General features: G+C 43.3%; 2 protein-coding genes across 2 annotated transcripts in view; one reads left to right on the forward strand and one right to left on the reverse strand.

Annotated features, from left to right (window-relative positions):
- Window positions 1-17,963, reverse strand: part of fancd2 (FA complementation group D2) — a 34,314-nt gene that overhangs the window by 14,811 nt on the left and 1,540 nt on the right. The window contains exons 2-31 of the mRNA XM_083770844.1: window positions 17,880-17,952; window positions 17,648-17,785; window positions 17,042-17,109; window positions 16,845-16,951; window positions 16,415-16,475; window positions 16,168-16,220; window positions 15,958-16,033; window positions 15,665-15,789; window positions 14,335-14,422; window positions 13,708-13,812; window positions 13,471-13,571; window positions 10,380-10,482; window positions 9,238-9,267; window positions 8,952-9,098; window positions 8,399-8,533; window positions 6,905-7,036; window positions 6,487-6,594; window positions 6,206-6,315; window positions 6,021-6,075; window positions 5,507-5,626; window positions 5,041-5,114; window positions 4,291-4,425; window positions 3,594-3,694; window positions 3,124-3,239; window positions 2,906-3,014; window positions 2,225-2,329; window positions 1,971-2,062; window positions 1,720-1,878; window positions 1,438-1,554; window positions 801-929 (exon numbers count right to left, since the gene is read on the reverse strand). Of these exons, the coding sequence (XP_083626970.1) occupies window positions 801-929; window positions 1,438-1,554; window positions 1,720-1,878; window positions 1,971-2,062; window positions 2,225-2,329; window positions 2,906-3,014; window positions 3,124-3,239; window positions 3,594-3,694; window positions 4,291-4,425; window positions 5,041-5,114; window positions 5,507-5,626; window positions 6,021-6,075; window positions 6,206-6,315; window positions 6,487-6,594; window positions 6,905-7,036; window positions 8,399-8,533; window positions 8,952-9,098; window positions 9,238-9,267; window positions 10,380-10,482; window positions 13,471-13,571; window positions 13,708-13,812; window positions 14,335-14,422; window positions 15,665-15,789; window positions 15,958-16,033; window positions 16,168-16,220; window positions 16,415-16,475; window positions 16,845-16,951; window positions 17,042-17,109; window positions 17,648-17,785; window positions 17,880-17,952 (3,072 nt within the window). The remainder of the gene's footprint in view (window positions 1-800; window positions 930-1,437; window positions 1,555-1,719; window positions 1,879-1,970; window positions 2,063-2,224; window positions 2,330-2,905; window positions 3,015-3,123; window positions 3,240-3,593; window positions 3,695-4,290; window positions 4,426-5,040; window positions 5,115-5,506; window positions 5,627-6,020; window positions 6,076-6,205; window positions 6,316-6,486; window positions 6,595-6,904; window positions 7,037-8,398; window positions 8,534-8,951; window positions 9,099-9,237; window positions 9,268-10,379; window positions 10,483-13,470; window positions 13,572-13,707; window positions 13,813-14,334; window positions 14,423-15,664; window positions 15,790-15,957; window positions 16,034-16,167; window positions 16,221-16,414; window positions 16,476-16,844; window positions 16,952-17,041; window positions 17,110-17,647; window positions 17,786-17,879; window positions 17,953-17,963) is intronic.
- LOC310862779 (RNA-binding protein 5-like) overlaps window positions 1-17,963 on the forward strand; it is a 102,562-nt gene that overhangs the window by 2,616 nt on the left and 81,983 nt on the right. The gene's annotated exons all lie outside the window — the stretch shown is intronic.

Consider the following 17,963-nt stretch of genomic DNA (forward strand, 5'->3'; position numbering starts at 1 on the left):
CACGCCAACACTATTTTTAGTAGTTAAGCAAGTGCTTTTTGACTGCCGGATTGAGCAGATGCCTTCGCACACACGTCACGCATGCACACCGTACAGGTGCTGTGGTACTTTTAAACCCACACATACACATTGCCACACGCACGCTGTGCGTGAATGTGAAATTGTATGATATCGTTACGTCATGTTGTAGTATTGTTTTGTAGTCATCAGGCAGGAACAATCAAACGGAACTTCCTTTTCCCTCAAACCGGAGGAATAACAATAAAAGCCCTCGTATAGCCTGTAGCTTTTATTGAGAAAATCACACCCGTGTGAACTGAGTGGTGCAACTCCCCCCCCTCTCTCTCTCTCTCATTAGCAGGCAACAGCGCCTGGCACAACAGCGCCCCTACTGGTACTAATAGTCATACTGGTGCTCATTGTCACATACATAGGCGGACACATAGGTGAACCAACACATAGGTGAACACGGACATTGCTGTTCCTTGGAGTGGTTGCACCACTCAAAAATCGTTTTGAGGGAAAAGGAAGTTCCGGAAGATTGATGACTACAAAACAATGACGTAGCGATATCATCCGCTCCCGACCGGTTCATAAACCCGAAATGTAACGGTGCCCAGGGAGGCTACACAGTAGAAATGGAACGGTGCCCAGGGAGGCTACACAGTAGAAATGGAACGGTGCCCAGGGAGGCTACACAGTAGAAATGGAACGGTGCCCAGGGAGGCTACACAGTAGAAATGGAACGGTGCCCAGGGAGGCTACACAGTAGAAATGGAACGGTGCCCAGGGAGGTGTACCTGGAAGTGGTTGTGGCAGTTCTCCAGGTGTGAACAGAGGGTGGGAAGCAGCTCCACGCAACAGGCGGCGATCTCCTTGGAGCTCCTCTGCTGGAGGTGGGAGAAACCCACACTCTTGTCTGTCTTCACCTGCACAACAACAAGGCCACATCACGGTCAGCCAGTGTTGTTTTTGGCAGCAAGTTTTGATTTTAGTTTAGTCCTTCACTTAGTTTTAATCACATTTTAGTCACCCGTATAGTTTTAGTCGACTAAATATCATAAGATTTTTGTCGACTAAATCTACAGTTGATTTAGTCGAACAAAATGTGTTTAGGCGGGCCTTGATGCCGTCGTAATGACGCGTTGCGTTGTGAGCTTTTTCAGCATGCAACCAAATGTAAAATACTGGATCTCTTGTCCACTATAGTCCCTTCCTAACATTTTAGTCTAGTTTTTATTTGCTGAAGAAATTGTCAGTATATTTAGTCTTAGTTTTAGTCATCATAGATTAGTTTCCATGTAGTTTCCATTTAGTTTTCGTCAGTAAAAAAAGGTAGTCGACGAACATTTTTTGTTTTCGTTTTAGTCGACGAAGACAACACTAGACAGTAAAAGGGAAGCAGCCTGTTTGGCCCGGTACCGTTTGCATCTGTACCTTGAAGAAAATGGCTCTCTTGGCCGGCGAGGCCGTCAGACTGAACTCCAGCTTGCGAAGCATGTCCTCCAGCAGGAAGAGCAGCTCAGAGGGACCCAGCAGAACTTCCTCTCGCGCCTGGACGGCAACCGAAAAGCAAAGTTTACGTGGAGATACCGAAGAGAGCTTGTGTGTTTTGCAACATGTTGGAGCATGAGACAGAAGAAGAAGGAGGCAGCCATAGGATTTAATGGTAATTACAAGTGGTTCTTCTAAACGGGCATGGGGGTTCCGTGGCCTTACGTTGGTGTGTTGCTCGCTGTCCAGCAGTGACCGGGAGAGCAGGCCACACTGCAGCACGCTGAGCACCTCCACGTCCAGCTCTCTGAAGAAAGGCCGGTAGCTTGCCAGGCCACTGACCCCATGCCGGGCCTCCTTCTCCTTCTCCTTCTCTGGCTGCTCCTGGAGAGGCACAACGAGCACGGATGTAGCAGCACGTTTAATGAGCATTAAGAAGGATAGATAAATAAATAACGCAATAACAAAAGGTTTACCTGCAGGCATTCATCCACCTCGGTTCCTTCCTCCAGCTGAGAGCTGCCGTTTCCCGGAGAATTCTTAGCGGGTGCTTTCCTCTTCTTGCTCTCTAAAAAGAGCCAAAAAAGGGAGAGAAACACACAATTGTCCGTTATTTCCCCGTTCTCAGCGTTACCAGGACATCATTCACCACATGACCACAATGCACAAGATATGTGCAAGGTACATGCAAGCATTATGTCTACACGGAGAGTCGAATGAGCCGGGCTACCTTTCTTGGCCTTGCTCTGAGGAGCTGTTGAGGCGGCGGGGACAGTGACTCCTTCTGAGCTTTCTCCGTCAAAGTTAGCGAGAGGGGGAATGAAGCCGGGTGTCGCTGAAACGCAAATGTGTTCATCTTGACCTGAGAAAAAATGTCTTCTACATCCTGACAGCTTTCTGAAAAAGCTATGTTTCGTCGTTCTTCGATTTCTCAAAAATAGCAGACCTACAAGCTCGTAGCGCGCCACTCGGTGGCGCGCTATGAGCTTGTAGATCTGCTATTTTTCACCAAACACCAAAAGGGGTTCCCGCCCAAATTAATGGAGCATCGTTTCCCAAACAAATATATATATTTTAAAGTTTTCCTAAAACGAAAAATAAAATCACATTTCATCAATTCAAAACAATTCCAATATTTTTCAAAAGTATTTGATAACAAAATAAAATAATTTCAATAAATAAATAAGAAGAAAAAGAAAAAGAAAAAAGAAGGAAGGAAATATCCGATCTACAAGCTCATAACGCGGTGCGATGTGATGCGTTGTGTGCTTGTAGATCTGCTATTTTCACTAGTTTGGGTCCCGGGGAACCACTGTAAATATAGAGGGTACGTCGTCGTCAACACAAATTCATTATTTCCACATCCCCCAGTCCAGCGCTGCTGGTCTGTTGCTTCAGAGACGTATTATACCTGCCAACGCTTTTTCTAACAGACTCTGGAGGTAGGTGATGTTCTGTAGGCGAGTCATCACTTTGATCTTCAACTCAGTCTCTTTTTGCCGGCAGAAGGCATTTATAACCTGCATAGAACACACAAAACACATGCGTGTGTACAGTGGCACTGAAATATAACAATGGGACTGTGACTGGACAACAGTGCAATTGTGACACACAATGTTGTGCAATTACCTCTCTGAACCAGTTGATGGTGTGAAAGAGCAACGTACAGAGGAACTCTCTCTCAGCTTTGGACAGACTCTCCACTTTCTCTATTACGTCCATATGTGTCAACACCAGGGGGCAGCCTGTGATGCACAACACATTACCTTATAGCTGTGCCAATGACAACAATGACAGGCTACACCCCCCCTCCTCCCCCCCACCCCTTTATCACACGAGTCATGGTCAGTTTTCTATTAAATACAGGAGGTACCACACTTTGGGACTGAAGTCTGTTCTGATGGACCAGATGACTTAATTATATTTTTTGTAATATCTTTTCTTCTCTAATCATGGCTTACTGTAGATAGCCCAAGTATTCTAATCATGTTGTATTTAACAAAAAAAAAAACAAGACGGAAATTTATTTTCATTCCAAACCAAACAACAAACTGGTATCAAACGCAGCAGTTGCTCATCATAAGGCCTTTCTTCCTCACCGAGCAAGGCGTCGATTTCCTCCAGGTCTCCCTGGTGTCGTTTCTCCTCACACAGCCTGAGCAGCCGGAAGAACGGAGACAGACACAGAGGAGACACCCGCCTGAAAGACACAAACCATGAAGAACAGGGAGACAGACACAGAGGAGACACCCGCCTGAAAGACACAAACCATGAAGAACAGAGAGACAGACACAGAGAGACACCCGCCTGAAAGACACAAACCATGAAGAACAGGGAGACAGACACAGAGAGACACCCGCCTGAAAGACACAAACCATGAAGAACAGAGAGACAGACACAGAGAGACACCCGCCTGAAAGACACAAACCATGAAGAACAGGGAGACAGACACAGAGGAGACACCCGCCTGAAAGACACAAACCATGAAGAACAGGGAGACAGACACAAAGGAGACACCCGCCTGCGAGACACATACCATGAAGAACAGGGAGACAGACACAGAGAGACACCCGCCTGAAAGACACAAACCATGAAGAACAGGGAGACAGACACAGAGGAGACACCCGCCTGTGAGACACAAACCATGAAGAACAGGGAGACAGACACAGAGAGACACCCGCCTGTGAGACACATACCATGAAGAACAGGGAGACAGACACAGAGGAGACACCGGACATACCATGAAGAACAGGGAGACACACACACACACACACGAGGGACATTGTGGTGACTGACTTGTGTGCCTTGTCGTTCTGACTCCAGTTCTGTCGTTCTGACTCAGCCAGAAGAGGCAGGAGGTTGATGGCGATTCCTCCCTGACTCTCATCCTCATCCAGGTTGTAAAGCACACAGGCAGGGAGGAGCGAGGAGCTGTGACACAGACACAAGGAAGGTCATTACAGGGACAGGGCCTCACAGCAAAATTAATGATCTAAACAACTGCTTTTCAACCTTTTTCATATCAAGGCCCATTATTTATTCGGCACTAGAGCCACGGACCACCATGTGGTGAGATTTAGCCTCTAAACTTTAAATATGTTGCTGTCGTTTAAACATAATTGAACTCTTGAGAGTGTAAAATGAAACCAAATGGACCCTTATGTATGGGTCCATTTGGTTTCATTTTACGCTCTCAAGAGTTAAAGATCTATAAGGGTCCATTGGGTTACCAACTCTCCATTATTTAGCTGGGGACCACCTGGAATCCCTTCAAGGAAACAAGGGCCACTGGTGGTCCCCGGCCCACTGGTCGAAAACCACTGATCTAAACCAGTGCACCACCATTCACAACCCATTTCATTTCAAGGACATGCATATATGCATAATTAGGCCACACAGACCCTCATTTGAAACAAATTTGTTTATCTCTAGGACCCCAATTCTAAACTGTAAAATGTAAAATGTTTTAAATGCAAGATGAGAACCAGTGATCTAAAAAAAAACACCAACCAGCATTTTGGTTGCATAGTTACAGTAATAACACACCTGCTGATGTCTGGGCCAAGATCCACCACAAAGTCCTCCTGGAAGTCATCCAGTACACTCTTCCCTATCCACTCCTGTTGGACAGAGAACAGGAATAAAGTGCTTAATCATGCAGCAGCTGCCCTCTGTCAGTGTGCAGTCTGATATCTACAAGACTGATTTAAAATGTCAGCTCACAGGAGGTTATGAATCAAAGATCTAATCATCTCAGAGACGAAATGTCAGACTTCATTAGGCCAGCCTCAGAATGTGACGTCGGTCAAAAATGCCCTACGGCCTACTGGTAATGTGACGTCAGTCATCTATGCCCTACGGCCTACTGGTAATGTGCACAAGATATGTGCCGCTACTTAGCCCTGTGACACACAAAGACCCTCTTCTAGACAAATCGCTCTCTGAGGTGCCGTGCCGCACGAATAGACCAATTAATTGCGTATGCTTTAGTAAGCTTGTATCTCAAACACACCTGCACGGTAGGGTCCAGGTTACAGGTGAGGACCAGGTTGGCCATCTCGTCATAGTACAGAGCAGCAGCCTCAGGAGAGCTTTCACTGCACGATTTCACCAGCTCCAACAAGGCTGTCACCTACATGGGAAACATTATATAACAATATATGATCCCTGGGGTGGCGGTTCGAATCCCGGCTCCTTCTGTCCACATGTCGAGGTGTCCTTGGGCAAGACACTGAACCCTACATTGACTCCAATGAGTTGGTCGGTGTGAGCTTGCCACCATTGGTGTGTGAATGTGGGAAGTGAGGACGCTGGTGTCGAATGTTCGCTGCTTCACCTCCCAATGTATGAATGAATGAACCATTGTAAAGCGCTTTGAGCACTTGGAAAAGTGCTATACAAATGCAATTAATTATTAGTGAGTGACTAATCGATGGTCGATCGACCAATGTGAATCTCTGCTGCTTCTTGTTATTAACTCGGTCTGTTCTACAACATGAACATTGATATACTAATGGTGCATTCACCTGTCTATATGTCTCCGGTGGTAATATTTCCTCTTGTGAATCCTCCACTTTTGGCCTAGGCGGGCAAGGAAAGAGAGAGCAGAATGAGCAACAGAGACGATCAACAAAAGAAAGAGCGTGGACAAAAGTAACCGAGCACAAGTTACAGTTTTGGGAAGTAATTATGAGAATGAAACAGAGCCTACCTCAGGGCGCCCATGCTGCCCACCACCATGACAGCGCCGATGATCCCGATGCGTTTGTACTTGGGCATGGTGCTCGAGAGCTGTTTACGGATCACTATGTGCATGTCGTCCTGAGACAAGACAAAGAATCAGAACAACAGAGGAACGATAGCAAGGACTCTGGTGTATACTGTACTGTACATCACTGACGACGACAGCAGCCGTGTGCTACAGTACGACAGCAGTGTGCTACAGTACGTACTGGGGGCAATGCGAGTGTTGTTTGACGGACTGCGTGCTACCTGGATGTGAGCGCCCTGCTGCTCCTGTCCAAACGCCAGGCTGCTGAGCAGGTGGAAGAGCCGTCGGATCTGATGAGGACTCAGGTTGTCCATGTAGTCCAGGATTCCCTGTGTCCAACACGACAGTTAGCTTACAAAACAAAACACCAACGCTAACACAGACACTTACCTTGAAGGGGCTAAGGCTTCAGGGTCAGTCCCCGACCGAAAACAATCAAATTTCAATTTTGGAAAATCGTTTGTTTTTGGTGTTGGTGAGCAACGAAGCCTGAATTATGCTTTAAGCTCTGAGGTTAACGGCACATAAAATGGAAATGCAGTACAGTTCAAAATAACCATTTTCTACTCTGTACAGTATCTCTGGTTATGGCTCTATATATATATTATATTATCTATATTATGATTAAGATCTCCTCACCTTAACGAAGACGGCATACAGGGCCATTTCAGAGGGTTTCTCTGTTACCAGGCCACAGAGGAGCTCCAGAGCCACGTCCACTTCCCCTCCCACACCGCTGCATACATGGGTGACCAGAGAGCCCACCACCTCCTGTCACACACAGAGAGAGATACATGGGTGTCTATCGGTCTCTCGCACTTCGGTCTTGCACAATCGGTCTCTCGCACAATCGGTCTCTCGCACAATCGGTCTATCGCACTTCGGTCTCGAACAATCGGTCTCTCGCACTTCCGTCTCGCACAATCTGTCTCTCGCACAATCGGTCTCTCGCACAAACGGTCTAGCACAATCGGTCTAGCACAATTGGTCTTGCACAATGAGTCTCGCACAATCGGTCTCGCACAATCGGTCTCGCACAATCGGTCTCGCACAAATTTCTCGCACAATCCGTCTCGCACAACTTTCTTGCACAACTTTCTCGCACAATCGTTCTCGCACAAATTTCTCGCACAATCGGTCTCGCACAAAGTTCTCGCACAATTGGTCTCGCACAATCGGTCTCGCACAAATTTCTCGCACAATCGGTCTCGCACAATCTTTCTCGCACAATCTGTTTCGCACAAATTTCTAGCACAATCGGTTTCGCACAATCGGTCTCGCACAATCAGTCTCGCACAAATTTCTTGCACAATCGAGTATTTTTTTCTTATTTTTTTTCTCATTTCTTATTATTTCTCATTTCTTAGAAATTTCTCATTTCTTATTTCTCATTTCTTCTTTTTTCTTATTTTTTCCCTATTTTTTTCTTATTTTTTCATAACGCAAGTTTTTGTTTTTTTTCTTGTTTTTTTCCTCTTTTTTTTCTTTTTTTTTCCTAGCGCAAGTTTTTGTTTTTTTTCTTATTTTTTTTCTCATTTCTTATTATTTCTCATTTCTTATTATTTCTCATTTCTACTCATTTCTTATTATTTCTCATTATTTCTCATTTCTTTTTTTTTCTTATTTGTTTCTTTTTTTTCCTATTTTTGTTGTTTTCTTTACAAATTTCTCGCAAAACCGGTCTCGCCCAAATTTCTCGCACAATCGGTCTCGCACAAATTTCTCGCAAAAACTTCTCGCACAATCGGTCTCGCACAATCGGTCTCGAACAAATTTCTGGCACAATCGGTCTCGCACAAATTTCTCACACAATCGGTCTCGCACAATCGGTCTAGCACAATCGGTCTCGCACAATCGGTCTATCGCACTTGTCACACACAGAGAGATACATGGGTGACCAGAGAGCCCACCACTACAAATTTAAGTTGACGATTGTCGCACAGATTATTACGATTTAATTGTGTTTGTATTTCTGTTTGCCTTTTAGGCTTCGTAATCACAAATTGCACAGGGCATATATCACGAATGACATTTGACAACATGGAAACGATTGACGATTATGTAAAAATAATTGTGACTAGGCAAGCCATAGGCACCATATCCTTGTGCGCACTGAAGACTTTCAGCACCCACCTGTTGGCAGTAGGTGTCAAAGGCGGTGAAGGAGTGTCTGTACAGCTGTCCACCAAAGGGCACCACACAGGAGTCTATGGAGCGCAACAAACTCTGAGCCAGGGACAGGATGGATGGGAAATACCCTCGCATCACCTGCAATTACAATCGCAATCATCATCAACTTCATTAGAGGGTATGTATGCCATTATTTTACCCATTGAGGCCAAGAAAGCACTCGTGTCATTTTATATTTATTTTACTATTCAAAAATAGCAGATCTACAAGCTCATGGTGCATCACTTTGTGCTGTGCTATGAGCTTGTAGATCTGCTTTTTGTAAGATCATGAAGATTTGTGACAAATCTTTGATGTAAAATAAACTATATGTAGTATTAAAGCGAACATTTTAACTCAAATCTGGGAGGGTCCTTGGCACTAAATATTTTGAGATGGGGATCCGTGGCCAATTAAAAATCTATCAAAAATCAAAAAGTATGATAGCAACATTTTCAGAAAGACATTTGATTTGTAGAATCGACCTCAGGTGTTAACGTCTTTTGCCTCATATGACCTGAGTATATCCTCGGAATGTCTTCTGGAGCAGAGTTTCCTGGATCTGTCCCATCCTCACTTTGAGCTTCAGCACTCGCTCAGCTCCTCGCCGGCTGTTGTTGGCGTTGGTAGAATGGAGGATAAACAGCACCAGCAGATCTATTACCTGGCAACGCAGGGCAGAAACACAGAGCGGAAGACACACAGAGGGATGTCATCATGTCAGCCACCACCACACTACACCACAAACACAGCTGTGGCCTCTAAACCAAGTGGGAGAAGTGATGAACACTGTGTTTGTTTACCTTATGATCCTCATCAACATTCTCTATAGCCTGAAAAACACATGGACACAAAACGCAGGAAAGAAATACATGTTAGAAGTGGATCAGACCTGCAACACTGCCTTTTTCACTCATCACTCAAATGCATAACTAACTAAATTATGGCCAACATCAGACCAGTTCTTTAACCCATTCAGGCCTGACGTAGAAATAAAAAAACGTTCAAAGATTTGTGCCGCATTTTCACGATTTTTCAAAAATAGCTAAAGTATAACATAATGCTTAGTTATAGTTATATATTAAAACACCAAAGAGGATCCCGCCCAGAATGGGTAAATTTGTATAGGCAACAAACATAGCAAAACTGACTGCACATCAAATATAGCCAAATGTATAATAAAGTAGGTTGGTCTTCCCTCTCTGAAAGGAGAACCATGCACTGGCAACAATTCATCTTTAAAGCCATTGATGGAAAGCTACCATCATACATCACATTACTACTAAAATGGAAAACAAATACTCGCCAGACCCGTTCAAGTGAATGGCTTAAACTAGAGGTCCCATCAATACAATCCGAACTAGGAAAGTCAGCCTTTTGCTTCGATGCCCCAACCACATGGAACACACGCAAACATTGAAAATTAATACCCCAATATCCTATGGTCAATTTAACAACCTGCTTCTGAACCTCCCTACCTCAATATGTAACTGTTTTTAATTTATGTTTGTCTCATTGTCTATCTATATTATATGTCTTTGCCTTACATGAATATTTGTTTGTGTATATAACCTGCATGTCTTTAAATTGTTTTATATAATGTATGTAATGTAATCTCGTCAGCATTGAAAATGAGGGAGAACCTCAATTGCTCTTTTGAGAATAAATAAAGGTTTCAATCAATCAATCAATATTCCAGGGGCAATCAGAGTAGGATAATATATTGACAGTAAAGTAGTTACAGCATCATCGTCAAAAAGATAATGTAGATACCGTAACAGGCTAACAGCATAGTAACTAATATAGGAGGCAAGTTGATCTAATTTCATAGTTTAAGGTCATTTCTGTATGATGAGGTGTGTACAACGTAAAGTGATGTCTGACTGACACATAACTAGTTGACATAACATTAACATTTAAACAAAATGGTTCAATTTCTCCCTACCTTGAGCCAAGCCTCAGATATGGTCTTTTGGAAGCGCACTGCTGACTTGATGCCATCCAACACCAAGGAAACACTGTCCTGACTGCTGCTGCTGGCAGAGGACCTGTTGAACAATTAACATCATTACTACCATCCAACACCAAGGAAACACTGTCCTGACTGCTGCTGCTGCTGGCAGAGGACCTGTTGAACAATTAACATCATTACTACCATCCAACACCAAGGAAACACTGTCCTGACTGCTGCTGCTGTCAGAGGACCTGTTGAACAATTAACATCATTACTACCATCCAACACCAAGGAAACACTGTCCTGACTGCTGCTGCTGGCAGAGGACCTGTTGAACAATTAACATCATTACTACCATCCAACACCAAGGAAACACTGTCCTGACTGCTGCTGCTGCTGGCAGAGGACCTGTTGAACAATTAACATCATTACTACCATCCAACACCAAGGAAACACTGTCCTGACTGCTGCTGCTGGCAGAGGACCTGTTGAACAATTAACATCATTACTACCATCCAACACCAACGAAACACTCTCCTGACTGCTGCTGCTGTCAGAGGACCTGTTGAACAATTAACATCATTACTACCATCCAACACCAAGGAAACACTGTCCTGACTGCTGCTGCTGCTGCTGCTGGCAGAGGACCTGTTGAACAATTAACATCATTACTAAACAACAACACTTCCCAGGAGGTACTGTCGGCCTATGCAGAGATTAAAATAGGGTGCATTTGGCATCCCAAAACGCAGTTTATAATAATAATAATAATAATACAACTTTATTTGTATAGCACCTTTCATGACATGAAATGCAGCTTAAAGTGCTTTACAGAGCAATGGATAAAAAAAAGAAAAGCAAGGCAACGACATTAAAAAACAAGCAGTAATGCAATACAGTGAGGACATGAATAACAAAAACTAAAAGATCAATTAAAAGCAATGTTGTAGAAGTGGGTCTTGAGCTGTGCTTTAAAAATGTCTACAGAGGCTGCCTGACGAAGGTACAGTGGGAGCTTGTTCCATGCCGACGGCCCGTAGAAGCAAAAAGCTGCTTCCCCGTATTTTTTAGTTGCCATTTTTTTAGGCAAAGCGAGCAGGCCAGCAGTGGAAGACCTTAGGGGGGCGGTTTGGGACATATTTAGGCAGGCAGTCATGTAGGTAGGAAGGTGCGAGACCATTGAGAGCTTTATACACAAGTAAAATAATTTAAAAATCAATCCTAAAAACAACCGGAAGCCAGTGCAGTGAAGCCAAAACTGGAGTAATATGTTCTCTCATCTTAGTTCTAGTTAAAACTCTGGCTGCTGCATTTTGGACAAGTTGTAATCTGTCAGTTGTTTTCTTAGGTCACATTCTCACCTAATACTTCGGTAGACTCAGATCCGTATGGGCGGGGAAAGGGGATACTTGCATATTTAATTGGCTGCGGTTTGCCTTCACAGTGTCATTCGCAGCAATTGGAAACGCAGCAGGGGGGACCTTTATCAATGTGTTCCGTTCATAAACTATAGCCTACACAGTGAAATCTATGGTGATAAAATTACACTCATAACGTGCGTGTGTCGTGCCGCCTGGGACCCCCCCCCCCCCCCCTCTCTCTCTCTCTCTCTCTACGCACGCAGCCGCCACACACTGTTCTTTTGGGCATGGAGGCACAGCGCTGCATGAGCGCACTGATATAACTCCCCAGTCCCACACAGTGACAGCACTCCATGTTTACGGCATGCACAGACAGACAGACAGAATATTATGTAGGCTATAATACACTGCAGTGTTTTTATGTGTTTTCTTAAGCAATTGATTAATGTAGCCTACACGTCCTCATTTCGATCAGGGCTTCAGTCTCCTTATTCGACCACGTCTATCCACAGTAACGGGACATCTTTGCGCTGCGTAAAATATGCCTTAACCGTCTCCAACTGTGTTCAGCTCCTCACCCGCCACATTATGTTTGCTTCATTTCCTTTATTTACTGCGGATTGCATTCACACCTGCACCGAATCGTAGTCAAGTGCGATTCGAAGCGAAGCGAAACCCACGTTTTTGGACGGAGTAAAATGCGGTTATTTGCTGCGCATTAGGATTCGAATGAGCCTTCACACCTGCCAAACGAAGCGCACTTTCTGACAATGCGCAGCAGGATTCGTTTTAATCGCAGCAAAGCTCTCTGGTATGAATGCGACCTTAGGCAGTCCTGAAAAAAGTGCATTGCAGTAATCAAGCCGAGAAAAAACAAAGGCATGGATTAGCGTTTTTGCATCGTCCAAAGACAAATAGGCTCTGAAGGTGAAAAAAGGCAATCTTGATAACATGATTAATGTGTGAATTAAAATTAAATTCAGAATCAATAATGACCCCGAGGTTCTTTACTGTACTGTTACTTATAGTTAAGGGACACAATAAAACAATGACCTCTGCATCCATGGGATGCACTACTATACTGTTTTTTATTCTAGTTTATTTTGCTAGCTTTAGTTATAATAATCATGTCTTCTTCTGTTTTTGACATGAACATTCTAACCATATAAACTGAAATGGGAGTTAATTGCTGCAATTTGTAAAAAAAAACAAAAAAAAAAAAGAAAAATATGACTCCTAACGTCGTTGAAGTGGGACTCATCTAAAAGACCATCCCTGCATCCTGGGACTTAAAAGACCATCCCTGCATCCTGGGACTTATCTAAAAGACCATCCTTGCATCCTGGGACTCATCTAAAAGACCATCCCTGCATCCTGGGACTCATCTAAAAGACCATCCTTGCATCCTGGGACTTAAAAGACCATCCCTGCATCCTGGGACTCATCTAAAAGACCATCCTTGCATCCTGGGACTCATCTAAAAGACCATCCTTGCATCCTGGGACTCATCTAAAAGACCATCCCTGCATCCTGGGACTCATCTAAAAGACCATCCTTGCATCCTGGGACTCATCTAAAAGACCATCCCTGCATCCTGGGACTTAAAAGACCATCCCTGTATCCCGGGACTCATTACATTGAAAACCTATTTACATCACTGCCTACTGTATGTGTCAATGCTGAGTGATGATGAAATGTGTTGTGGTCTGTGGAATGCTTACGTTGCTGCTCCCTTGCTCTTAATGCGGATCTGCGAGGCGAGAAGCACTGGAGGAAGAACGCACAGTTCCAGTTCTAACTTCTTACGAAGGTCGTTCACCACCTGCCACAAGGGGACACATTCCTTACACTTCATCAACGCGCACTTCTTAATTAATTGTACTCTGATTAGCTGGAGGTTTGTATTGAGGTGATGTGGGTGCAGAATTATACTCTGAACAATGATTTGAAGTTGTGACCTCATACGCATCAGGGCCAGAGATGGAGTGCAGGATGAACTTGACAACCACAGGGAGGTCCTCCAGCTGTACTGCTGCCAAGGTGGCCATAACTGCTGTACGAACCTGATGTTGGGCACAACATAAGTTAGTCTACTCTACACGGCAAAAATGTGTGTGTGTGTGTGTGTGTGTGTGTGTGTGTGTGTGTGTGTGTGTGTGTGTGTGTGTGTGTGTGTGTGTGACTGCGTGTGTGCATGTGCTATGTTTTGTATTTCTTTCTGAGGTTTGTCTCATTGCCTGTTGTCTCATTTTGGTCTGTTGTGAAACGGTGGGTCTGTTGTCAAAAGGTGCAGTTTCCGGTCATTTCACACAGTGATGATATGTAAAAAGATTACATTATGCTGGATCTGTTGTCATGATCTTAGGGCTTGACGATAGGACTTAAAATCAATATCAAGATTATTTCAACCTACAGTATAAGTATTATGTGTTGTGCAAAAAATGTGCATCTTAATTATTCAATTAACGATAAATGAGAAAGATTATGTCAGTTAAGAGGTTCTAAATGTCGGTTTCTGCGTATTTTCAGTGAATTGCCCAGCATTACATGGATGGATAACATTGTCAAAGGTATGTGCATCTTACCTCAGTCAGTAATGAGGCACTGAGGTTCAAACTAGAGAGGGCATCCAGGATAGGGACGGTCAACTGGGTGTTCTCCTGCAGTAAAGAACTATAGAGAACACACACAGAGAACTTTGCACTTTGCAGTCAGTTTGTATTGGGAGTGGGGAGGGGGTGCGGGGCAGGGGTCGCGAGACATGGCCAAAGCATTTCCGGGGGTCACCAGCCAAAAGGGTTGAGAACCCCTGGTATAGAGCACAACTTCATAAATAAACAGTACACAACAATATTCGTATAGACGTAGCAAACGGCATGGCATGCATTATTTGAGCAGAGGAAGAACGTTGTCAGAAAAGCACCCAATTTACAAATAACTTTTGGCTTATCAAATTGCAGTAATAACTTTATGTGGATAAGTTAAATAATACTTTGGCAGGTATTTTTTTTCTAATATTATAATGCTAATACTCTTGCACTCAAACAGAAAGTGGAACTCATCCCCAACTCGATTGTTGGTAGATAAATTGCATAACCTCTGGCTTCGTTCCAGCCCTTTATATCTGCCAGTAACCTTTGGAATTCTCGTGCTATTCACTCTAAAATGTACAAATGGCCAGTCTGTACTTGTAATATGTTTTTCACACAGCAGGAACTCTAAATAAATCTCATATGATATCATACCACATATTGCACTGCACTCTGTACTTATGACACTCATCCTGTAACAACCCGTCCTTAATCATATCTCTCTGTGGTGCAACTGTTCTTATCACCACCACCACCATCCCTTTCCCTTAACAACCTCATGACACAGCTGTACTTCCAACTGTAACGTCACTATGATGCAGCTGTATAGAGCACCGAAGTCTGACGTCACTTTCAGTAGAGGGCGTCAGTCCCCAGGTTCATGTATTTGTTTAGTTGCATTGAAATCACCATAGGAGGAGTTTTAGATTGATTCATATAAGAACTGTGTTTGAAAAATAAACATGTCATCCCGGCCGCTTCACTCACATGGATATGAAGAATCAACTGACTGAGAGAAAACGCTAATGTTACTGCTGCTGAATTAGTTAGATTTTCGCTAGAAGCAGACTGTATCATATATGAGTGACTGACTGTTGCAAACGATACAGAGACACCTCCCTGACAATAACGCCGAGACAGCTTGTTTATTTTTGGACCACAACGCTTATAGTAGACGATATTAAGATCACCCCATGTTATTCTCCATAGAGAAACTACTTCCGTGAACCAGGGGAATCGTCGGGATGAGCGAGTTACGTCAGGACTTCGGTGCTCTATACTTATCGCCGCCATCCCGGGGCTTAACAGCATTAGTGACACTTACTTGAGATCCTTGGCGATGTCATTGTGCTGGGAGTCTTCCAGAATCTCAGGCAGGCTGGTGATTATGTCACGCTGAATCTCCACGGGCGCCACAGAGACCAGCTGCATGAGCTTAGCGGACAGTTCCTACGTGATGAAACAGATCGCAGAGAGAGCGCCATTACAAATAAGGCCGCTTAGGGCGATATGGAATGGATGAACATGATGAGATGAGATAAATAATGGCTGAAATCAGTTTAAAAGAAAGAAGAGAAGGTAAACGTATGCTACAACCAACTAGTCAGAAATGGTTACCGTGCTGTCCTTTACTCTGTCCAGCCATTTGAACTGGTTGATTATGACATGTGGAACATTAAGTCCATCTTCTGCACTGTAGGGGATACAGAACAAGATGACAGCATATAATATAGTATAGTATAGTATATAATATAAAATTACACACATTTGTAATACCGTTACATTTGACATACAGTAAAACTGTGATCACACACACATAATACTGACCTGTTTAACATGAATTCAGGGAGTTTCTCAAACAATACATTGATGATTAAAGTCTACAAGGAAGAATATAAAGATGGATTAGGAATCTGTGTTGCAGTTGAAATATCCCTCTTCTAGTTTATACAGTAGTACACATGTCCATGGATGGATATCAAACAGCAGGCAACAAATCATCATATTGATGTCTTTATAATCCTACTAATGCAAATGTCTTGCAGTCTCTGCCAACCAGTCACATAATTTGTACCTGTAGCATTTCAATCCCCAACAGCATACGTAGCAGACTCTCTTGGAACGAACTGACAGAACTAAAACACAGGAGGAAAAAATAATTGAGCTGACTGGTCTGGCATTATTATTTATTATATTTTAAAAAGACATCCATTGACATTAGTCGAGTGGTGTTGCATAAATATAAATCATTATTAATCTAGGAGCCTTCTCCCAGTTAGATGTGTGCATTGTTTAATAATAGAAAACAAGCCATAGTGCTGAATCACGTTTGTGTCACGTTGACGTCCTGAGTTGAAATAAATTGAGTGCCTATTGAAGGACATAACATAATGTGTTATTTTATTGGACTTAATTTGGAGCTGTGCACTCGGCAAGTTTTGTTGTACCATTTGACTGAAGTTGTGCTCGCATTATTTCATTCTGGTTTGTTTGTTTTATAATACCTAGAGTCCCCATCAGGCAACCGAGGAACACAAGGAAGGAGGCAATTCCTAAACTTCTCAGGATCCTCAATATAGGACTCCATTCCAGTGACGAACTCTTGGATAATCTGAAAGGGAATAAATAGTTTGTAACTTCAAGGCAGTTCCTTGTTCTCCTCTTAAAACTGTGTTGTCTTCAGCCCAGTGTTCATACTCACACCAGGGTACCTCTGACTTTTAAGTAGTTGTTGCTGTATCCGTTTTTGGAACACTACTTGGTCAACGGCTGGTGGGGGGAAAAAACAAAGGTACCAATCAATAAGCAGTGATGCTAATAGGGTGCATTTTGCATCCCAAAATGCGAATTATTATACCTTTCTGGGACTGGGGGTCCCATGGACGCACTACTGTACTCAGCACTGTACTGTAATTTGGTGCTATTTAATTTACTTTATGTTTGCATATACTTTGCACTGTTGTTTGCATAACTCTTTGCAATTGTCAGATTTAGAATTGTGTTTATTTCTTTCAGAGACATTTTCTACATGAATATAACCATATTATAACCATATAAGATGAAATGGGAGTTAAAATGCTGCAATTTGTAAAAATGACAAAATATGACTCCTAAAGTCGTTGAAGTGGGACTCATAAAATGTCCATGGGACCCATCTAAAAGACCATGCATGGGTCCAGGGACCCATTACATTAAAAACCCAGTATTTACATCACTGAATAAGTTATAGGTATAATTCTATGAGAACATTTTGATCACTTTTCCCAGGCGTTTCTCAACATGAGCTGGATGGATTGGATGTGCTTACCAATCTCGTTAGATGCTCCTCCTTGTCTCAAGCTGACACCAGCCTCTCGCAGAAAGACAGCAAATACAGAGTCATTGGTTTCTTCTTGGACGACAGACGCCTTGGACACACGACTACTGGCACGACTTTTCTTTGATTCTGGAAGAGCGGATATAGGAAGCAGAACATGACAGTGCAACTGACTACTGACACCAGATATATAATGTATAAATATTATAATGTATAAACGTACTACTGGATGTGTCATGCGATGCAGCACTTTCGCCTTTATCCACAGACGACCCGGGTCGCTTCCTGCGCATCATCTGGGGGAAGA

Source organism: Protomyctophum parallelum (genome assembly GCF_964188405.1).
Source record: "Protomyctophum parallelum genome assembly, chromosome: 8".
Taxonomy (NCBI): Eukaryota; Metazoa; Chordata; class Actinopteri; order Myctophiformes; family Myctophidae; genus Protomyctophum; species Protomyctophum parallelum.